General features: G+C 45.5%; 1 protein-coding gene across 3 annotated transcripts in view; it reads left to right on the top strand.

The window, feature by feature from the left end:
* MOB3B (MOB kinase activator 3B) overlaps nt 1–24346 on the top strand; it is a 203950-nt gene that overhangs the window by 151899 nt on the left and 27705 nt on the right. For all 3 annotated transcript variants that reach the window (XM_060155180.1, XM_060155179.1, XM_060155181.1), the window contains exon 3: nt 19255–19457. In XM_060155180.1, coding sequence (XP_060011163.1) covers nt 19255–19457 — 203 coding nt within the window. The remainder of the gene's footprint in view (nt 1–19254; nt 19458–24346) is intronic.

Below are 24346 nucleotides of genomic sequence, written 5' to 3'. Positions count from 1 at the left end.
GATTAAGAGGAGAAGATCTAGAGCCAGCCTGCCTGAACTCACAGCCCAGCTCCTCCACCCACTTGTGGTGTGACCTTGGGTAGGAAACTTAATCTTCCTGATCTGTGAAATGGGCATGAAGGTAGTGCCTGCCTCGTGGGGTACTTAATGAAGTAATGCACCAGCCCTGGACCAGAGTCAACACTCAACACTTAGCTAGTATAGTTGTCGCCGTTAACACCAGCACTGACACCCCACAGCTGGCCCTCTCTTAGACCACGGTCACTATGGTCATAGTATCTCAGAGTTGAAGGAGACCCCAACGATTCCCAAAAGCTGCATTGGAGTCCCCAAAGGTGCTTTGAAAAATTAGCTATAACTGAGCTGCACCTGAGACCCAGGGGACTAGACGGGGGACTGGGAATCTGGCCTATTAACAAACACAGGTGATTGTCATATGCAACCAGTAGCGGAAACCACCTTCTCTTAACCTGGATCCCCTCTAACGACACGAGCAAGTGGCCTCTACTTGAACATCCCCCTGAGTGGGGAACTCACCACCACCCCAGGCAATGAATCCCCCTTTTGGACACCTCTGGCAGTACAACAGTGTGTCTTCCTGTTGATCTTAAGAAGGAAGGGAAGAAGAAAGGGACTGCCTTCAGCCATAAAAAGAGAATAGAGTAGTGGAAAGAGGACAGACTTTGAAGTCGGAAAGAAATGGGCTTGAATCCCTCTCCCGCACTTGTTAGCTTTGTGGCCCTGGGTGAGTGGCTTGCTGTTTTCTTCTCCCATTCATTTTCCAAATGACAGCCTTTCAGTGTTTGAACCTGATCTTTCCAGTTTTCTCCTGGCCTCCCGACATGATGAGACCTCAGTTTCCCTTATCACTTTATGACCAGGCTCCATCCCTACCCAATCACATAATCCCCAAAGACGCACGTGGTTCCCCAGGTGTGGTTCTGGGTCAGAGAGTGAATCAGGACTGGCAGCGGCTGGAGGAATGGACCAGAAAACCAGGGAGTGAGCCAGCAGGGTGAGAGGGGAAGAGACTCAGGCACACCACATCCCCAGCCCTCATCCCCCTAGTCATTCACCTAAGCTGACCCGTGGTTCTGATGCTCCTGGAACTAAACCCTGGCAGTGTCCCTTTGGAGGTGGCACTGGGGATGGATGTTATCATCCTAGCCACATCCTTGAGGGTAGTGTGTGAGGAACTGGATGGGGTCAAGGCCACCTCTCCCTCCTGTTCAGTTTTCCAGAGGCTGCGACCAGCGCTTGCTGGAGGGCAGGTGAGCAGGAATCTAGGCTGTGCACCCTTTACCCACTTCCTGATGCTAAGTCCATTCCCATGACCTCAGCCCCACTCCAGCTCAGATCCAACAATGCCTGGTTCGTTCCCAACCGTGCACGTGGTTTTCAGCCTACAAGCAAGGACTCTTCTACCCATTGTGTGGGTCAGAAAGAGAAAAGCAAAGGTTTTTAGATATGAGTTCTGAAAATCTTTAGTACTGTTTGTGTTCAGAACATTTAACCTCTCTCTCTTTTTTTTAAAGTTTATTTATTTTATTTATTTTTGGCTGCATTGGGTCTTCGTCGCTGCGCGCAAGCTTTCTCTAGTTGCAGCGAGCGGGGGCTACTCTTTGTTGCAGTGCACAGGCTTCTCATTGTGTTGGCTTCTCTTGTTGTGGAGCACGGGCTCTAGGTGCTCAGGCTTCAGTAGTTGCAGCATGCGGGCTCGGTAGGTGTGGCTTGTGGGCTCTAGAACACAGGTTCGGTAGTTGTGGCTCACGGGCTTAGTTGCTCCGCGACATGTGGGATCTTCCTGGACCAGGGCTCGAATTTGTGTCCCCTGCATTGGCAGGTGGATTCTTAACCACTGCGCCACCAGGGAAGTCCAACATTTAACTTCTCTTGAGCTTCAGTTCCTCATCTGTAAAACTGAGATACAAGTAATACCTACTGCGCGGGATTGGAGAAAGGACTAGATGACATGTGCATACAAGCACTTAGTATATACTAAGTGATTAATATGTGTCGGCTTCTTGGGAGGAGGAGGTACAACTGAATGATTGATTTTTCACCCTCCCACTGCCTATGAGGGTGGACCAAAGGCTGAGGCTGCCCGTGCATCCACCTCTCCAATCCCCTGCGAAGGACCTAGCGTTCAAATGAAAACGTGGCCATCAGCATGCCTGTAAAGTTGGCCGAGGCAAATCTAAATAGTACATCAGGGGAGTTTAAATTTTACAGAGGAAATGTGAAAGTCTTGGAGAACATTTCTTCCTTTCTTAAGCTTTTATAGGGCAGAGTTCAGTGTTGCCTTTCACTTCCATTAGGTTTCAATTTAGCTGTGAAGGTGTGGTCCGACCAGCTGCATGACCATCACCGGGAAACTTATTAGAAGCACGAAACCTCGGACTCCACTCCAAACACGCTGAAACTCTGGGGTGCAGCCCAGCAATGTGTGTTTTAACAAGCCCTTCAGATGCTTTTATGGCTGCCATTTGAAAACATTGCTTAGGTGTTGGCGGGGCCCCCTTCCTATGCCCCTCCTCCCACCCCTGGCAGTTTTCAGGTCCACAAGCCCACATCTCTAGCCATATATCTTCAGCACTTCCACAGTTTGAAGACATCTCCTGGGAGAATGATTTATTGTCTCATCTTGGGAGACTCATCTGTTCACACCAACAGCTGGTGTGATCTAAATCCAAGTCTGTACTAGAGAAAAGTCGGGGAATAAACATCTGTTTTGGATGGTCAACCTCCAGATCATTTGGCTTCCTCTACCTCCAAAGCTGCCTTCCTGACCTCCTGAAAACTATCATGGTATTTCTGATGGGTAATGATCATAGCAAATATTTATCAAGCTGTACCTATGTTGGAAAACACCTTTCTTTTTTTTTTTTCCCCTGATTTAATCCTCACAGCAACCTAATGAGGTGAGACTGAGCCTCAGAGAGGCTAATTCCCTTGCCCAAAATCACGTAGCCAGCAAGTGGCAGGCAAGAGACTTAGACTCCAGTCTGAAACCAGATTCTGTGAATCTTCAGCGAGCCTCCCTGTTTGGTTAAGCAGGCTGTGTATCCTTGAGCCAGGAATATGCACAAAGGAATATTCTAGGCTAGTGTTCTTTAAACATCGGCACAGATCAGGATTATCTGGATGGCATCTTAAAACACAGATGGCTGGGCCCTAGTCCCAAAGATTCAGATTTAGTGTCTCTAACTTGGGGTCTGGGAACGTGCATTTCTAACAAGTTCCCAGTGACGGCCGGTGCTGCTGGTCCAGGGACCACAATTATTTTTTTGCGGTACGCGGGCCTCTCGCTGCTGTGGCCTCTCCCGTTGCGGAGCACAGGCTCCGGATGCGCAGGCTCAGCGGCCATGGCTCACGGGCCCAGCCGCTCCGCGGCATGTGGGATCTTCCCGGACCAGGGCACAAACCCGCGTCCCCTGCATCGGCAGGCGGACTCTCAACCACTGTGCCACCAGGGAAGCCCTAATCTTACTTTTTAAAAACTATATATTATATATATGCAAAGAGACAAGAATGGAAGGTTACATACCAAATATTACCAGTGGTTATTTCTTGGTGGGATTATGGGTTGTAATGGTATCTTTACTTGACAGCATTTTCTAAATTTTCTTAAACATTACTTATATGATTAGAGCCAAAGAAATGAGGCAGTCACCTACTTTTATAAATTTATGTTCCCAAATACCTGTTTGAAACACAAACCATAGGTTTATAAGTTAGGAGATTTTTTCAGAGAACTCGAAAACATATAAGAATTGCTAATTACAGTCCCAAAGAATGCTAATGCGTTTGGGGCCAGGACATGTGAGAACCTTCCTAGGAATTGGGGAGAGGTGCCGTTGGACAAGGGGACACTTGCTCTGCAAGGTTGTCATGGGGATGGGCAGCGGTGGTCGGGCGGGGGGGCTTCTAGGATCCTCTCAGGATGCATGGGGTGGGGCTTTTGTTCTCTCCTCCAGTGACAGCTGGCTGACAGTGTTTCTGTGTGACATCACCAAGGTACCACAGTAGGTAGTAAATGTAGAATAGACCAAATGCGCCATGCCAAGGGGGTTTAGCGGTGTCCATGTATTGTGTAAATATGCAGGCAGTAAGAGAGTCAAGCCTACATAATTTGAGGACCACCTAGGAAGGTTACCAAAGAAAAGATGTAGGGTTGCAAAACACAAACCCATTTGCTTCCATCACCCCCAGGAGTCTGTCTATCAATGTGCCCAGTGGTGTTGCCTTCAGAAAAAAAGCAAATGATACCTTCTGCACATTTGTGTCAAATGGAGCACTTTAGAAGGAGGACGGTCCCACTGCAGGGCTCAGAGGGGCCTGGAAGGAAGATGGAATCTGAAAGTATTACGTACTCAGGGACGTATTACGTACCCTAGGACGGTGTACGTAAGTATTATGTACCCTAGGATGGTGTTCCTAGGGTAATGGTTTTCTAGTATAGCCAATAGATATTTTCTATGCAACCAAGCCTCACCTGGCCTCACAAAACAAAACAAAGTGTATTAACTACCTGCTTCCACATAGAGAAACACAATGTTTTCTTTAAAGGGTCTAGGCTGGCAAAGTAAATGAATGAAATGCATGGAGCTGCCCAGGGAAGTACAGCATCTCCCGTTTACAGGGAGCAGACATCACTTAGTTATTGCCGTGTGAGAATTTCAGTCCACTAGTGCCAGGTCTTTCGAGTTTTTCCAAGAGAAGCCAGACTTCTTAATATTTGTATCGTAGTTCCCAATTTCTAAATGTTGGCAGCATTTCAAAAATACTATGTAGTCCAAAGAAAACATGCCTTCTGGCTAAGGTTGGCCTGCAGCCAACAGTTTCTCACCTCTGCTTCAGAATCTCAAGTCCAAGAGAGGCAATTGCTTTAGTCACCTGCATCCTCTTCCTGTCCGCCTCCACCAAATTCCAAAAGACAAATGTCCTGAACTCTCAGACTTTTCTTCTCAAAAGTCATGTTTCATTAAGGACCTTAAAATTGGCTAATGGCCTTACAGTAATTTATTTCAGTTGAGGATTTGTAAAACTATTCAGAGGTACGTTCTTGAAGGTGAGGTTAATTTTTTAAATAATTTTAAAGGAATTATGAAGGTAGAGGGTGTATTAGTTGTATTATTTGAGGGTGTGTTATATGCTTTGCAGTGGGATGGATCTGGGTTGAGATTCCAGCTCCATCACCTAGTACCTGTGTCACTTGGGCACAGGTGATTCCCATTTTCTCATCTGCCAAGTGGGGGAAACAACTCCTGAGTTTGTTGGCTTGTTTGATTGGTAATGAATGATTTTAACATATGTTAATATCTGGTGCCGTTAGGTGCTCAGGAAATTAAGTTTCTCACAGGAGCCAACGTAATGGAAACTTTTAATTGCAAATGTTATAAAATAACCTCATGAAGCTTTTCCACATTTTTATAATTTTAAAAATGCACTTTCTTCAGAAGTCCCATTATAGTAAATAGTGTTGCAGTTGAAACAGGAGAAATTAGAGAGAGTGAGGGGAAGAACCTCAAGAGTGTCCGATCAGTGCCAGGGTTCACTTACATTATAAGGGGACCTTATAATTTATCAGTCTAATTTAGCTCCTCTGATTATTGCTAAATTTCTAATATCTAGCACATCCCCAAATATATGTGTTTGTTAATTTTTAAAATCAGTTAATGGACAAATAGAGTACGTGCTGGGAGTTTTATCTGGCAAGGATAACTACTAACTGGATAGCTCTGTTTGGGCTATGCTGTGTATCAGAAATGGTTGGCTTCCCAGACATGGAACCTGAGTGGTCACACAGGACCTGCCCTCAGAAGAGCCCCGTGCTTGGTTTAATATTTGCCGTCGCCATCTTGAAATTCTTTAAAATTTTTGCAAAAGGGCCTCCACAAATTATGTAGCCAGTTCTGATCGGAGAGTGTCATCAGGAAACATCGAATTGTCAGTGCATAAACCAAAGGGTACAAACTCATGGCCCCTGGACCCTATTGAATATTTTTTGGCCCACAGAGTGGTTATCTTTTTTTAATATAAATAAACTTTTTATTTAGAAGAGTTTTATATTTGCAGAAAAATTGCAAAGACAGAGTTCCACATGTAACTCATCCAGTTTCCCTTGTCAGGAACATCTTATGTTACATTTATAAGACATTTGTCACAAATGAGGAACTAACATCAGTGCATTTTCATTAACTAAGCTCCACACAGTATTCAGATTTTAGAAGTTTTTCCCTAATGCTCTTTTCCTGTTCCTGGATTCCATCTAGGATACCACATTACATTTCGTTGTCAGGTCTCCTTACACCCTTCTGAGCTGACGTTTTCTCAAACTTTACTTGTTTTTGATGACTTCGACAATTTAAAGGAGTGCTGGTAAATGTTTTGTAGAACGTCCCTGAATTTGGGTTTGTCTAATATTTTTCTCATGGTTCCATTGGGGTTATGGGTTTTGGGTCAGAAGTCCACAGAGCTGAAGTGACATTTTCCTCACATCATATCAAAGGTATATGCCAAGAACATGCCAAGAAACTAATCAGTGATGGCATTGACCTTAGTTACCTGGCCAACGTTGTGTCTGCCAGGTTTCTCCATTTTAAAGTTACTCTTCCCACCTCCCTTTCCAAACTGCACTCTTTGGAAGCAAGTCACCTGGCATACCCCACAGTCAAGGCTACGGAAAGGAGTTCCACCTTCTTCAGGGGAAAGTAACTACGTAAATTTTTCGGAATTCTGCTGCAATTTGTCTGTTCCCCACTTATTTATTCAATCATTTATTTCTATCAGTCTGGACTCGTGGGTATTTATTTTATACTTTCAGTTATAATCTAATACTACTCCATTTATTTTCTTGCTCAAATTCCAGCTTCAGCCTTGCAGGAGCTCTTTCAGGTTGCCTCCAGGGTCCCTTGGACACACCTCCATTGTTGTGTTTTTATCGAGGACTCCCTTTCTTTCTGGCGCTACAAAGTGTTCTGTTGCATTTCCTGCCCCAGCCCTAGAATCAGCTGTTTCTCCAAGGGGCCCTGATTCCCCTTTTTGAAGAATGGTATTAGACACTAAGATCTGGAGGTTACAGGTGCGCATTCCTACCAAGACATTTTTTAATTTTAAAAATTTTTTAATTAAAAAAAAATTAATGTAAATTAAAAATGTAATGTAAAATTAAAAAAATTTTAAACGTAAAATTTAAAAATTAAGCTGTCATAGAGAGTCAACTTTTCCAGGCTGTGTTAACTATGTAAAAATAAATTACACTAAAAATAAAATGTTTTTAAAAATATTTAATGTTTTTAAACTACCAACATTTAACTATGAAGAGATTTCACATTAGAATCTAGACTTCCGATTCTCTTGAAAGACCAGAAGTTCTGGCAATCCTGGACCCATATGCCTGCTCAACACAGTTAGCTGAGGCTGAGACACTTTTTCTTTCCTGCATAAAGCACTGTCCAGGTTGTCACAGTCTGTGCCATTCCCTATTGTATTACAGCCAGCCTACTTGACGCTTTTATGTCCCTTTCTGACCCTTGACGGCATTTGAATAAGTGATTTCTGGTTAAGACCATATTCAAGTAAGTACTTTACAGATATACAGTTCAGTCCATGAATTTAGCTCTACTTTGACCCAGTGATCAGATTTAAAAGCTACATTTCTGGTTTCATCCCTAACCCACTAACGTACCTTCATTGGGTCTTACATGCAAATGCAATCACTCACCAATTTTTCTCAGTCCCTGCCAGAACCCTTCCAGCTCAGATGCAAAGAGTCATCTGCATCCACTTTCATCCCCTTCAGCCTCATGCAGGGCGGGTCTTTGCATTCAGAGTCTGCTCTGAACTTCTTTGGCAAGTTTTCCTTTCTTACACCTTTTCTGTCTGGAGAAGATCCCCCAACAGTTACATCCCTGCCTCAGATCAATTTCTTCCTGTTCCCTTTTGGCTCTGCAAAGCACCCCTCAAGCTGGGATCCAATCATTGTTCTTTCTGGATCCGGCGTTTCTCAAAAGGATGGATTACTTTTGCTATCTTTTTCCTCTCCCCTGCCTTCCCCAATCATGTATCCCAGGATTGTTTGTTTCTCAATCAATCCGGGCTTATTTCAAATTTTAGTAACTCTGGAAAATGACCTACCTGATAGTTTTCTATTTATATGAAAATAGGTGCTTCGATATAAACATAAAATACAATTTGAGGAGGTGTTCTTTCCCAGTATGGGTGAAAAGTTAATAGAAAGATGCATCTGAGATCTGCTAGGTGTGAAGAGTTAAATGGGTATTAATTTTCACTGCAGCCTTATGGCCTTGGACTTGACAAGGTTAAACATGGGCCAATAGCAATTCCCTGGGGGATCTTTTCATAGCACAATGGTTTTCAGACTGTGACTCAAAGGCCACTGCCTGGGGACAAGAGAAGAAATCCAAGAGTAAAGAAAGGAAGCTCCACTAAGGGGGAGCCACAGCCAACCAGGCAGGAGGTGATGGTGGCTTGAGCTAGGGAAGAGGCAGTGGGGCTGGAGAGAAGTTTATAGATTAGAAACTATTTGGACAAGACTTGCTATTCTGTGTGTGTGTGTGTGTGTGTGTGTGTGTGTGTGTGTGTGTGTATTTTTTGTGTGTATTTTTCTGTATTTAAAAAAAATTAACTAGAGTTGATTTACAATATTGTGTTAGTTTCAGGTGTACAGCTTCAGATTCTTTTCCATTATAGGTTATTAGAAGATACTGAATATAGTTCCCTGTGCTATATTCAATATAAATAAATAAATCCTTGTTGTAAATCCTTGTTGTCTATTATACATATAGTGGTGTGTATCTGTTAATCCCATACTCCTAATTTATCCCTCCCCTGCTTTCCCCTTTAGTAACCATAAGTTTATTTCCTATGTCTGAGTCTGTTTCTGTTTTGTAAGTAAGTTGATTTGTATTATTTTTTAGATTCCACATATAAGTGATGTCATATGATATTTGTCTTTGTCTGACTTACTTAGGATGATAATCTCTAGGTCCATCCATGTTGCTGCAAATGCATTATTTCATTCTTTTTTATGGCTGAGTAATATTCCATTGTGTATACGTATGTGTATATACACATACAGATGTACATATACACCACATCTCAGACAAGACTGGGTTTTCATTGCCCAGCACATAATGGAAGAAAGATTCTGCTGGTGAATAAAGAAAAGTTTTATTTGTGAAAATACTCACAACAGATCATCCACGACCGGGAGGCTGAGTCATTTGCAAGCTCTGACTGGGGCTCATGATCAAAGTGCTGGTGCTTCTGTCTGACCTTCCAGTTCTAATGAGGTTCATTAACACCATGTTCTCAGCTCACTCTATCTCATTTGGGCCATTTGATTTTCAGCAAACGCGGCAGGTCTGAACTAGCTTGAGTTCATCTTTAATGGCTTTTATTGCCAATCCATAGTGAATGAATGCCTTTCTCAGGTCTTCTTGGGTCTCTCTTGATGTACTTCCACCTCCGTGCCAGGACAGAGCCAGGGAAGGCAGCCAGCCAACCTGGAGATGGGGATGCGAATAAGAAGGAGCTTCCAGGGCTTCCCTGGTGGCGCAGTGGTTGAGAGTTCGCCTGCCGATGCAGGGTACGTGGGTTCGTGCCCCAGTCCGCGAGGATCCCACATGCCGCGGAGCGGCTGGGCCCGTGAGCCATGGCCGCTGAGCCTGCGCGTCCGGAGCCTGTGCTCCGCAACGGGAGAGGCCACAACAGTGAGAGGCCCGCGTACCGCAAAAAAAAAAAAAAAAAAAAAAATGAAGGAGCTTCCAGCAGCAGAGAAGTGGCACTGGGGACAAGAAGGGGCAGGTGACAGGCAGGCTCCTTTGGCTGGCTGAAACAGCACTTCCTCCGCCTCGCAAATGGCACGTCTGAGAGAATTAACAGTCTGTTTAGAACGTATCATCACTTGCTATTCTGTTTTCCCTCCTTTTGGTCCAGCCAGTGTGATAATGGGTCTGAGGGTAACTCGGGGTTGGGGCGAGGGGCAGCTGGGACTGGGCAGACGGATCTGGGGAAGAGTGTAGTAGCCAGTTTATTTCTAACCATTTGCAGCTGTCAGCTTGTTTGGGGACTTTTTTTTTTCAGGCAGAGGAACAAAGTCTTGCTACACAGGATTGTTTTCCTTGGCATGGTGTACAGACACTTTCTTGAGGAATGCACTGAGATAACACAAAACATCTGCTTAGAAGGATCGGTCCTCCAAAGCTGAATTTTCATCAGCAAGAGTATGAGGCTTCTTTAGATAAATATATATATATATATATACGTTTTGCAGGAGGCAGGAGACTGTGGATGGAATGGTCAAGAGAATAAACTATGAGCAGAGGATTTTTAAGAAATAGGTCTATGTTGTTAAGGTTTCTTTTCTTTCTTTTTCTTTCTTCATTGTGATCCAATTGTGTTTTGTTTTGCAAGTATTTTGGAAATGGTATGTTCTCAGCCACGCTGCCGGAGGAGGCCTGTTTTCTTTTCCCACGTGTGTGGGATGTTGTTTTTATTCATGAGCTATTGAGAATGAGTGGTTTTTATGACTTGTAGAGGGATTTTCACATGCACACTCCTGGTACTGGCGTCCAAAGACCAAAAGGACGGCACACATGCTCTCAGACAGGAGTGACAGTGTGAAGGAGCTCAAGATAGGCATTTCTGGTTGTTGTTACTGACATGCCATTGGGGTCCCCAAGGGATTAGATTAGCCAAGGCATTAGGCTTCATCCCGTGTCACGTGGAAGCTCCTCGGACAGTTCACACGGTGTTTCCATATATCACCTTGGGTCCAAATCTGCTTTCCAGGAAGAGTTTGTCCTTTAGAGAAAAGGCAGCTCCATCTGTGCCGTTTCATTAGCCCTCCCCCACCCTGGACTCTAATGAGGAAGAGTCTCACCTTTTAAAGCAGTAATAACATCAGCGGCCTTTCGCCCAATGCCTCTGAAAGCCTGCTGGCCCTGGGCTCCGTGTTTAATCCTCCCAGTCTCACCAAATACCAGGTATAATTATCCTCATTCCTCAGATAAGGAAACCGAGCCTTTTAGAAGTTAGCAAACTCACTCCCGGGCAAGTATCAGGGGAGTTCCACAGCTGGAATCTGAAACCAGTGATTGACACCAGAGCCAGACGCTTAACCAGTGTCCACGAATGACACATGCCTTTGGGGAAGTAAGAGCCAATATGCCCTTTTCCACCTTCGTCTTTTAACAGATTTGGCTTCTCCAATTCTGCCGATTGGATTGGCAAGAGATGAAACGAGCCGTAAGAATCCCATCCAGTTTCCTTGCAGAGTGGAAAGAGCATAGGCTCTGGAATCAGACAGACTTGAATTCAGACCCCTTTTCATCACAGACTAGCTCTAAACCCTGGGCCAGTCAGTCCCCGCACCTTTCTGAGCTTTGATTTTGGTGTACCTCCGCTCTGGGCACTAAGCCTCCTTCTGGGAGGAGCGTGGATGCACTCCCTGCCCTCAGGGAGCGTACAGTCTGGAGGGGGTGGCAGACCTGAGCCGGTACCCACACACATCAGTGTGCAGTTGCCGTCAGGAGAGTTACAGGAGCAGACGGTACATGCCAGGCAACCTGAGTCTGGGGATGATGGGAGGCTTTCAGCTGAGCTGTACAGAAGGAAGAGGCGTTAGCTAGGTGAACGACAGGCGGGAATGTCTGCCAGCTGCTTGTGGAACCTGGGATGTTCTGGGGCCAGTCCTCTGGTGTCCCTGTAGACAGGCTTTGAGGCCGTGCTCTCCAGAGCTCCACAGCCCAGGTTCAACCCAGTGTCGTCAGAGACCAGGTTCTCAGCCCTAAGCATCTGGCTTTCTCTCCAGAAGAAAACAGAGAAAAACCATGGAAACAAGAATGGGCAGCAGCTAGCTTGGAAACTGCCGCCTGGGTCTTGTTTGACTTTGGGACCTCCGTCTCCCAACTGTGGCCCTGTCATAGCATCTCTGCATTCTCTGAGGGACTCTCTCCTTTTGCAGCTTCCATAACAGGATAAAAGAAAAAAACACAAGCCATTTAGACAACTTCTTGTTTTTTTTTTTTTTCCAGAGGTGCCTGAAAAGGAAGGATTGAATGGGGCATTTGGGGGCTAAGTGAAAGGGAGGGGAGGGGAGGGGATGAGGAAGAAAGAAAATGGATTGAAGCTCAGAAATTACTGGAATTTTTATTCAGTTCTGTTTGGGAGAAAGGATAGTTACTGAGTCAGAGATGAAAGGCAAATCCGCATGGGGCCCCAGAGAAATGATTATATTCCATGCTCAATTTAGCTCTCGCACTAAATGTGGCTTGGAGATGAGAAAGTTTGTGGTTAGACACATTCATAAACTCAGCAGGGCTCTGTCAGATGCTGGTTCCCGGCTGAGTACCAGGTCCTCCCCAGCAGCAGAAACGGAGCCGTGAAGCTGCCTGGTCGGGCCTTCAAGAGGGGCTCCAAGCCCCACAGGCTCACTGCACCCTCCGCCTTCACCCCAACTCTCTGGCTGGCCTCCTCCTTGGTCCGATAACTTAGCAAACTCTAGTCTTGCTTTGAGTCTAATTGTTGAGCAAATTCCTGCTGGAACATGTGAGTGATTGGTTTGGGATTCTGACCTCTGCCCAGGCATCTTACCTGGGCTCATTCTGGAATCTGAGTTCAGCCTGGTCCCATTTTCAGCTCACTGATCCCATTTGCAGAGACCAAGCCACACAGCCTGCCCCGAGCCATCCAGATCTATCCTTGAGCACCTAGATGTCTATCACCTCTTTGTGAAGCTCATCTGAACACGTCTTCTCATCTCGAGCCAGCTTCTTGGAGTCTGAAATTTCCCAGCTTGAATCTGAGAGTCAGGGGCTGTGGCTCAGGGTAGGGTAGAGGAAGGGGAGGCTCTGAGATCAATCGTGCTTGCAAATCATATCGAGACCTTCTGTTCAAAGGTTGTTTTCTATAGGGATTTCCCTGGCGGTCCAGTGGTTAAGACTCCACGCTTCCATGGAGGGGGCACGGGTTCGATCCCTAGTCTGGCAAGTTCCACATGCTGCATGGCATGGCCAAAAAAAAAAAAAAAAAAGCCTCTCTAACCTATTCTAAAGGTTGTTTTCTATATGATCAATACATATCTGTCTGAGATTATTGTCGGAAGGTTTGTCTGGGTTATTACAAGACTAGTCAAAGTTTAACTCCAAACCCTTCAGATATGCAGTCTATTTCAGTTATGACTCTGGTTAATATTGTCTGGCATTAACTTTCTAATTGAGTACAGTGACTGAAAATTAACTCTCACCCCCCCCCCCCGAAAAACTATATTGAAAGGTAAAAAAGGGAGGTTTTAATGATAAAAAAAAGGAGTTTCAGATTCTTTCTTCCCACCCCCTAGGCTAGATGAAAATGTTCTTCATCTCAGAGCTCTCCTCCATAGAAGAGCATTGTGTAGCCTTGCAAGCCAGGACCATATCAAGACTCTGGCAAAAGCTATCATTTCTGCTGTAGGCTTTTTTCCTCCCCCAAATAGGCGATGATGGATTCACATCTTGACTAAATAAGATCACTGCTCTCTTATGATTCAACTTTGAATGATGAGTGTTCCCTACCTAGCCCTGTGCCAGGTGCTTTTAAAGATAGAATCAAAGTATAAAACAGTCCCTTTGTTCAGGGAACTTACAGTAATACAAGACATAAATATGAGAAATTTGTAGAAAATAATGCAAAGCCAAATATCATCCAGGGCTTAATTGAGTACCTACCACTCTAAATTCTTTGCACGTTCAGGACTGATGGATTAATACCAAGACTGCCCTCCTGAAAATAAATATGCAGGAGGAATTTAATCCCAAAGTATGCTACAAAGAACATTTGGTCAATGAGATACTAAAACTAACAGTGCACCGGAGTGCTTCCTATCTGCAAAGTATTAGCAAAGCCTTTTACGTGTGTGTAGTTAATCCTCACAACAACCCCCTGAGCTACAGATAACATAAATATCCCTGTTTCTTTCCAGTTGCGGAAACTGCAGCTTAGAGATACTAAGCCGTTTGCATATGGTTACCTTGTTAATAGGTAGTAGAGCCAGAAATGAAACCTGGGAAATCTGATTACAGACTCTTTTAAACCAATAGCTATTACAGGAAAAAGGAACTTCCAGAGTTAAGTAGGACTTTTGGCTACAGGAATGCTCAGATCCTTTACTATGCTTAGATATATTGCAAACATTTATAAAAGCAGCATTTTGACAAGTATACCTGACCTCATGATCCTCTTTTTCTTAGCTAAGGACCTCCCAGAATTAGTCACTTTTAACACAGACCTTGGGAAGTACAAAAGTGGAGGGTCCCCAGTGTCTTATGTATTCAAAGAAACAGAAGGGACAAAAGGACGGGGTTGGATACAGTCCTGAGCTGCGTCATTGGTGCCCCTTGGAACACATAGGCTGCCCTCTGCCCAGAGCCTTGCATGTTCTCCTCAGGTTCAGGCTGCCGTGATAACAAGTCCAGTGTCGGTTTGAGATGGTTCATTAGCCTATCGTTCTTCCTACTGTTAGCCTGGATTTACCGAAAACAAGCAAACATTTTTTTGAGCTTCTTCTGCAAGCCAGGTACTGAGCTCAGTGGAGGTCAAAAAATGGTCATCTTAACAGTGAGGTTTGCTGCGCCATGGAGCTGTAACTGCAGGACGCCAAAGAAAGGGCCTGAGTTGTCGGAGCCAAACCTCTACTCTACGTCCTTTTATCTGTGGGGACAGGCAAACCCTTTAGCTGAACTAAGCCACAGTTACATTAAAAAATAAATAAATAAATAAATAAAATAATAATATCACTGCTCAGGATTTCACTGGGAATAAATGACATCACACATACACATATCTGGCCTCTCTCAGGGTTCATTTTTCTGTGGCTATTTAATGGAGATTAGATACTTCTTACCGGCACCATGAAGACAAGAAACCCTCAGATAAATTAATTTTCATGAACTGGTCCCTCTGGAGCCTGCCAGGGAAAGGAGTAGATCAGCACTGAGTCTTACCCTGTCTTGCTTCCGTGAGGCCAGTTACACAGGATGAGAGTTCCAGGGTCCACCAAAGTGGTGGACATCCAGAGGGGTGATCTCTTCCACTTCCCACCTTCTGATGGTTTATTTAAAGTTTTCACACACACACACAAATCTGAACACTTGGAAGGCAGGAGAGAAAGGGAGAAAAGGGCTAAGATAGTATACAAACTGTAGAATTGGACCCTGAACCATGAATAATATTGAATGAGTTTCCCAAATGCCACATAGCTGTCTTATTCTTAACCCCACACTCTGTGAGCTGCGATTTTATCTCTGGCTTAGCAGAGAACCCACCAGAGTTCTTAGGCTCCCTACGAATCCAGCCTGGGACTTCTCAGCTTCCCAAGTTGGCCTGGGGGTGACTGTGGTGCATGCTGAGCATGTCCTTACTTGAACCATTTGCAATGTTCACTTTTTTTTTTTTTTTTTTTTGCGGTACGCGGACCTCTCACGGTTGTGGCCTCTCCCGTTGCGGAGCACAGGCTCTGGACGCGCAGGCTCAGCGGCCATGGCTCACGGGCCCAGCCGCTCCGCGGCATGTGGGATCTTCCCGGACCGGGGCACGAACCCGTGTCCCCTGCATCGGCAGGCGGACTCTCAACCACTGCGCCACCAGGGAAGCCCTGCAATGTTCACCTTTGAAGAATGAATTACATGTAAGGAAGGGGATGGTGGAAGAGTCAGGGCCAACTTAGCAGCCAGAGACAAGAGATCTGAGGCTGGGGTCCTACCTACCTAAGGAGTTCAAGTGGGAAATAACAAAAGTAGGACTTCATCTCAAAGTTCCCACCATGTGCCAGACACATTACAGATACTATTATAAGAACCTTAGAGAGTAAATGTTTTTCTCCATTTTGTAATGAAATAGAGTGATCAAGTCACTTGCCTACACAGCTAGTAAGTTACAGGGCTAGGATTTTAATCTAGGTCTTCCAGACTCTAAAACCAGCTCTTCTCTATACCGTGAAGATCATTCCCAGCCGTAGCCCAAATGCGAGGGGCAAGAGCAAACCAAGTTCAAGGTCAAAGGCAAGGCCAGAGACCAGGTGTGGAATGGAGGGCAGAGCCAAGAGCTCAAAGCTGATCAGACGTAGGGACTTGAGGGGTGTGGGGGGATGCAGATTGGGGACACTCTAGAGGGACCCAACAAGTGCCATGAACATCCTCGGTGTGTCCAAGATCTTGCCTTACCTTCAGTCAGCGTGTGTGGGGTGTGGGCACCGGCTTTAAAGGTCAAGCAGACGAAATGACACAGCTGAAACCCCCCACCCCGGTGTCCCCTAGCAGCTGGTGACGTGAAAGGTGAACGCCCCTGGGGGGATTCAGGCCACCCAGGAAGGAAGGGCTTGGGAGCTGGACGTGTGTGCAGAGTCCCAGAGCAACATCTCCAGATTTCAGAGTAGCCGGTACTCATGGGCTTTGGAGTTAGACAATCCTGGGTCCAAACCCCTCCACCATTTGCCAGCTGTGTGACCCAGGTAAGCTACTTAATTTTCTGAGTCTGTTTCCTCATTTATGAGATGGAAACAATAATAGTACCTAGACTTGTTACGCGCTCAGTAAATGTTGGCTTTTACTCTCAGTCCCAGGCCCATGGTCTAAGGCACCAGCAGAGAAAACACATCTCTCCTGGGGGCCTCAGAGTATTAGCTGACCGCTTAGTACCTCGCATCTGTGGCTCCCAAGGGTTTGGACTTTTCTCACCCTCCTCTCCTCACCCCTTTCCTTTTTTAAAATTATATTTCTGTGCCACCAAAGAGTAATCTCTAGATGCCTCATTGCATTTAGCAATAAGCTGTGCTTTTATCCTTGGCAGAGAGAGTCACACTCCAAACATAACCAGATCTGTTAGATTCTAGAATCAGGCTGACTTGGTCCAAATCCCAGCCCTGCCACTGTTTACCTAAGTGGCCTGGAGCGAGTTAATCTGTGCTTGGTGTTAATTCATCTGTGATACAGGACTAGTAAAACCTACATCACGGACAGGTTGCGAAAGTAACACGTCAACCTCTGCTGTTGTGTCCGTGTGGTTCCGGGACTCCCCTTCTGATGGGAACATAATCAACGCTTGAATATGGATAATGGGGGATTCCATCACCTCTGGATCTCAGGCTTCTTTGAAGCCTCTAGACTGTCTCCCAGGCTGGCAGCAGTGGTTTTCACTGGCCCCTCCTTCAGCAGAGAAAACACCTGTCCGCTCTGGGGGGAGCTGCCCTCCACCTTTGGCCAGCTTTACATCACCCCACCCCCAACCCCCAGCATCTGTTGCCCAGACAGCCAGCTGCCAAGCTGTGCCCAAGTCTCTCCCTGGGTTCATTTGATACGTTGCCACTTTGTTTTGGAAGAAAAGCCAATATCAGTGCCGGACCCTGGGGAGGCAGATTCCTGCCTCTGCCAGCTGCCGGCTGTGTTCCGTCGCTCATCCTGTCCTCGGTGTCCCAGGTGATCCCGTTACAGAGTGTCTCTCACCAGACAGCTGCCACTGGGACCCTGTGGAGGCACGGACAGCAAAACTCCAGGCTTGCTGGGGACCAGGGACATGCCCTGAGCGCAGCTCTGCAATTCTGCCAAGAGGCTGGTGGTCATGTCTGCCTTTTCCTGATAAGGGTAATTACTTGCCTTATAACAACGGCTAGATGTTCCAGATCTACAAAGCAGAGAGCGGGGGCCGGGGAGGTGTCATTCCCTTTAGCAAGCGCTTACTCTGTCCTGGGCGCTGTAGGAGGGTTTTAGTCATGCTGACACTCCTGGCCATGCAAAAAAGGCCTTGTTTTGACTCCTCCTTAACTGACAAAAAAACAAAAGTCACAGGGGTGTCACTTCTAATCCTCAGGACAATTGGCAATTTTACCTGCATCCTACATATGGAGAAACTGAAGCTCAGAGAGGGTAAATAACTTGTCTGTGGTCCTACGGCTGGAAAAGGAGCGGAATAGGAATTCAAAGGTATTTAACTTTGGAATCCATGACGTCACTACTTAAGAACAGTGTAAAGACCAGGAGTTTAAGCCGTGTCTGAGAGGCAGAAGGGAAGTGGGCTTGGGATTCTCCTATTTGTTGCTCTGACCAAGCTGGGAGTAGTGGTCATCAGACAGGAAATCTGGGTGATTCCTCTGCCCCCTCACCCGGTCCGTGTTATGAAAAACAACCCCCAACTCTTACCTTCCCTCAAGGAGATGAGGGGACAATAAGTATAATGCGAAGTTTCCATGAAGTTTTGTTGCATTTGCCCACCTCAGAAACAGTGTATCTCAGAAAACGTTTGGATCCGAATTTGCAAACTGGTAGTCTGCAGGCCGAGTTATCCTAGGAAGATGTTTTGTTTTGACCTGCTGTATTTTTTCTTTTTTAAATGTCAGGTTAATTGCTATCATTTTAAAAATAGAACTCCAGGGCTTCCCTGGTGGCGCAGTGATTGAGAGTCCGCCTGCTGATGCAGGGGACACGGGTTTGTGCCCCGGTCCGGGAAGATCCCACGTGCCGCGGAGCGGCTGGGCCCGTGAGCCATGGCCGCTGAGCCTGCGCCTCCGGAGCCTGTGCTCCGCAACAGGAGAGGCCACAACAGTGAGAGGCCCACCTACCGCAAAAAAAAATAAATAAATGAAACTCCACATAGTTCATATAGAACCCCAGATTTCTGAATCATCTTGCAAAACCAGATCTCGCAGCCCCGGACCTCTGTCGCCATCTGGCCACCACTGACTGAGTTGTGCAGCGGCTGCTTCCTTTGATGAGAAACGGCTTTCTAATTTGCTGCAGTCCTCACCGCTCCCTATTACTCTGTGTCAAGGAGTGCCAGTCTCCCTGGATCATCGCCCTCCTTCTACCAGTTTTCTTACATTAGAGATAAGAGGAAAAGGAACTTCCTTGGGCTCTAAAAAGTGGGAAAAGTAAAAAAGCAAGAAGGGAGAGTGCCTGTTTCTATCTAAAAATAAATATTTCTGTGCGTATATCTGCACCAAAAAAGATATAATCAAAGAAACAAACCTGGCCCTCTTTGTTCATTTTTTTGGTCTTTTCGTGGTTGTTGGTGTTTGAATTTAACACCATTTTAGCCACTTTTTCAGACAATGCCCAATGCAGCTGCCCACACAGAGCCAGGCATTTGCAGGCTGGCCCAGAAGCCCGGGTCCAGGACTGTTCTCCAGCCTCACACGTGTGCTCGGGGCCTGCCAGAGCTTCCCCATCATGCTTTTGTTCCCTTTTTCCCTTTCTCTAGGTGTTCCCTTCCCAAAGAACTTCCTGCAGATCTGCAAGAAGATCCTGTGTCGCCTCTTCCGGGTCTTCGTACACGTCTACATCCACCACTTCGACCGGGTCATTGTGATGGGCGCGGAGGCCCACGTCAACACCTGCTACAAACACTTCTATTACTTCGTCACTGAGATGAACCTCATAGACCGCAAGGAGCTGGAGCCCTTGGTAAGTGTCACTGTGCAGTGGCGGCACCCAGGTCACCCCAGGAGCTCAGCCACTTGTCACAGAACACTGCCTCGCCCGTGCAAACTGATGGCCAGCTCCTAACCAGAGGATTGCAGAATTGGACAGGAGTTAGAGGCCAGCTAAAGGGCAGGAGATGTCAAGATGTGCGCGGCCATCAAACAGAGGTCTTACATTTCTCCCTGGGGTTGTCATGGTTTGGGCCAGAGGAAGTAGCTTTAATTCTCAGCTCCAAAACCAGTCACCTATTCACTTAACCCCTTAAATGGGCATCTTTGAGCTCTATGTCATCTCTTACACTGTTTTCCAATGAAGGTAAGAAACGTTTCTTCAGTCAGTGAATACTGGGTGGCACCTGCTAGATATACAAAGTCAAGTTAAACTATTTTTGAGTAGCTTTTACTCCAGAGATATAGAGAGAGGTGAGCCCGAGATGAGAATACAGCATCATGGGGACTTTGCTTTTCATACTGAATCTCCTGCAATGCAGTTTTAATGGAATATATGAGAATCTAGAGCACTTAGTTAAAAAATCTTTACTATTATTGTTTAAATGAGTGGGGAGTCCTTTCATTTTCTTTATAGACTGTCTTTACAGTAGGACTCAAACTGTGCTTTGGAAGTCAAGGGCCCCTAGAAACCCTACATCTTTTGTGACATATATCATACTATGGTACCCTCATCACAGCTATCCCTAGCAACTCTATCTAGTACCGTCTTATCCAATATAATCAGTGCTTTATCGTAAAATCATGCTTTTTTCCTGAAACAGTTAAAAGTGGCAGTTTTGCTAAATATAACTGACAGAACAACAAAATTTCATCCAACTCCATTTGAACAACGGCCTGAGCACAGGGGCCAGACCGGTCTTTTGCTAGCCTGTCTTCCTTTCTCTTCAAGTACATGTTTTTAAAATATAGGTTTTCTAAATTGTTTATGTATGGTGAGGCCAACAGATCAAGAGATGACTGCCAAAGCAGCTCTACTCACTAAAAACTAATTAAAAAAAAAAAAGACATGACTGCCATTGAAAAGATAGTTTGTTTTACTCACCGATCCCAAGAGAAGCGGGTATACCAGGGTATGAGGACCACATGGGGAAGCACGCAGACTAGTCAGGGACAACACGGGCAGGAGCCTTTCTTGTGGTTTCCCTGGGAAGGAATGGGCGAGGCAGGGTAAGAAGGCTAAACATGGACTAATTTGAGTAATTTCAGCAGGTTCTGGGGCAGGGGGGCTGCCCCTAGCTGATCACCTGGTGCTATGGTGATTAGGCCAAAGGGATTTTAGCCCTAAGAGGCCATAGCAGAGGTGGTTGGGAAAGTGGGTTCTGGATTGGTTGGTTTGTGTTGATTGGTGAGTAAACAGCTCAAGGATGAGTTGTCTACTATCTCTAGAAATTGGTTAGCCCTGGAAGGGGCATTCAAGAATCAAAACGCAAAAACCAAAAGACATGTTTAATACAGTAGAGTGCCTGTATCTGGCAAAGAAGATGTTGGGGAATTTTATATATCACCTTTAGAGTTTCTCAACTTGAAATCTATAATTATGCTTTGCGAATACACGGCAAAAAACCCATTTTTTCTGTGTGTCACTCAAGAGTTGTGGAACAAAGCAAGACTCGCTGGGTACAAGTGAGATATATCATTGGCTAAAGCATTTATTTTCTTCATTTTCTTTCACAACCACTTTCTAGAAAGCTCTTGGCAAGAACTAAGTTGTCTCTGAATTCAGTTGGACGAGTAGTGTGGAAAGAAACTAGAACATAATCATGGTGAGGTTTTGCTCATTTGTCTTGTATAAAGGCTGTTGTGGGTAAACAGAAAAAAAGGTTGTGCAAACAGCAGAAGGGAGTTAAAGGCCTGAAAGGAGTTGATAAAGCTAATTTCAGAAAATGTTAAGGACAGAGTGGATAGGGGCAGGTGAATGAAGAGGGTGGAGCCAACACTCTGATCTCCAGGAGAACATGGGTCTCCTTCTGGGGAGTTTGGTTCAGTTGCTTTCAGTTGACATGTTCAGGTAGAGGGGGAACACCTAAAGGTCCACTGCAAGGAAGAGGCTCTCCTCAGCACTCAAGTTTGGGTTTCTCTGAGTTAAAGGAGCAGAAACATCTGATGGAGAGAGCTGAATGTTAATTTCTTATCTACGTACGGAAGCATGAAGGCCATTGGAGGACAAAGCCGAGTGTAAGTTAACAAGTAGATAAAGCCTTCCTTTGCCATCAGAGCACTCTCAGTTACAGTGGACCCTTGAACGACATGGGTTTGAACTGCACAGGTCCACTTATACGCTGTATACTGCATCCAAGGTTGGTTGAATCTGGATGCAGACCCATAGATACAGAGGAAACTCAGTCATGGAGGGCCCAACTATAAATTATACTCAGATTGTCAATGGCATGGAGGGTCGGGGCCCCTTACCCCCACGTTGTTCAAGGGTCAACTGTATTCTCTACAACTGAAGAAGGGCCCCAGGGATTCTAACACCTGGCAGTGCCGGGAACTGACTTGAAGTCTGAGTCACAGAAAGGGCTGGAACAACCCATTTACTCCATCAAGAGATAAGAGCCTATTTTGGGGGATGGGGAACAAACTATGATTGGATTAACCAGGAATTATTAACAGTAGGTGTGAGCAAGAAGGGATATCAATTTTTTTCCCAGACGCTTATAGTTCTTTAAATTTTGCTTGAAACAGCCTACCTTTATGTTTTGTTCATTTTAATTACAGGGAGATTCATTTCAATGCTTGTACATATTAATAACAAGTGCTTTTAATGCTTAACTGTCTGAAATTATGTATTCATTTTACACAAATCAAAACCTATAAAGTAACAGAAAAAGATATTGAGAATGTTTCCGAAGACAGTCATCATTTTACCACAGTTCAATGTCCACTAAGAATATTGCACTTGTAGATTGTTACTACTGAAACAAGCACTTTCAATATTGAAAGTGCTGGAATACCTAACTTCCAAGTGTACTATTGCAATGCTGTAGTATTAAAATCAGTCCTGTTATATCAAATCAATACATATGTATTTGATTTGCATATATCAAGTACCCTATATATGCAAGGCAAGTTGCTCAGATGTTCTAATTGTATAAGAAGGATAAGCTTTTGAGAATTGACAAATGCAGTCTAAAAAAATATAAAATAATGACTGTCACTCATCTTTGGTCCTTGAAGGATGATGAAAGTCAGGCATTTGGCTTCATGTTCTAGTACCTTCTTTAGAATCTAATGCAGCTAGGGGTCAGAAGGGCAGCACTTGTCAGGCCAGTTTCCTCAGCAGCTCCAGAGTCGCCACACCTCCAGTGGGACATTCCTGATGTCATGCCTCGGGATTCCGCAGTGTAGGATGCAGAAGCCCCCCTTCATGTTTCTCTCCGCCATGTTCCCGTCACGCACAGCCATGCTCCTCAGCCGGCCCTGTTACTTTTGTCTGATGTTGGCTGAGTGCCCAACGCACTGGTTGTGTTGAGGGTACAGCACCCCACAGGGGTAGGAGGTTCAGTCTCAGACAGTGCTTACCACAAGGCTCAGACTCTCTGGGTTCAAACCCTGGACCCTTCATTCACTAACTCGCAATTTCGAGCACGGTTTTTCAAACCCTCATTTTACTCATTTGTAGAATAGGTATAATAATAGAATTGTAAAAACTAAATGGGTTAGTCACACGATAGGTGCTTAAGAAATGTTGGCTGTTAAATGAGATAACGAATGTACAGTGGCTGTCATATAGTAAGCAGAGGTACCCTAATTCTCCTTTCCCCAGCTCCCATGGCCTTTTGCCATCTTGGGGATCCCCTAGGTAGCCTTGTAGCAGATATAGTTCATTGTATTTGTATTAGTGTCTCCCACAGGACTGTCAACTCTTTGAGGGCTGAGAGTAAACGGGACATACGCTTGTATTGCCTGTGTTGCCAAGCACCTAATAAATGCTTAGTGTGTTTTTGAATCCGGAAGAGTACTTTGAGGATGATCCCCGTTCAAAGGGATTACACACTAGTCATTCCTTCTTTGGTGCCACCCTCATCTCAGAACATGCCTGCAGACCTCCACGTATCCACAGTTGGAAATAAAGCTTCATGCTATCGGATTAGCAGTAGAGATTAAAAGCAAAATAAGGTGCAGAGCAGTAAAGGGGTGCATCCTCCGCCTCAGGCCTGACAGAGAAAGCTGGGACCCCAGCTCCGTCAGTTCCCTGATCCAGATTCCAACTATATCACCCAGGAGGATGTTGAATGCTCTCACACTGTGTCCTGGTGGACCAGGTGTACAGTGACCAAGCGTCCCAGATTTAGCACAGAAGAATCCCATGTCTTGGGAAAACTCTGTCCCTGGCAAAGGGGGACAGTTGGTCACCCTATCAGGCCTCTGAGGGGAAATACAGCTTGGAATTCAGAAGCTGGGAAGAGGTCACCCTGGCAGCCCAGTGAGGAAGGCCAGCACGTCCATCCGTCCACAGGGTTTGCCTCATGGCTCCCGTTGGGACCTGCTGGTCAGCAGCAGCCTGGGAACCCAGAGAAATACATGATTTCATTTGGTCTCCAACAGCGAGGGGGAGGCTGGAGCATTGACAGGCATAGACGTGACAAATGATCTATTTTTCATGTAAATGCAACAGCTGAAGATGACTTGAACTCGAGCAAGTTCACAGTTGGAGAAAAGGAGCCCAAATGATAATTAGCAAATGGGCCAGGCCCTGATTGAATAAGCAGGCTGCTGTTGGCCCTGGGCAGCCTGGGAGTCAGCTGACAGAATGGAGCTAATCAGGATTATCATTAGCAAGCACAGAGAGCAGCAGTATTTTGTTAGCCTTTCACTGAAAACAAAAGCAGATTCAGAGGGCTGTTAGCGACACAGAAG

Source organism: Lagenorhynchus albirostris, chromosome 7 (genome assembly GCF_949774975.1).
Source record: "Lagenorhynchus albirostris chromosome 7, mLagAlb1.1, whole genome shotgun sequence".
Taxonomy (NCBI): Eukaryota; Metazoa; Chordata; class Mammalia; order Artiodactyla; family Delphinidae; genus Lagenorhynchus; species Lagenorhynchus albirostris.
Note: the sequence above shows the minus strand (reverse complement) of the source record. Positions and strands in the feature narration are given on the sequence as shown.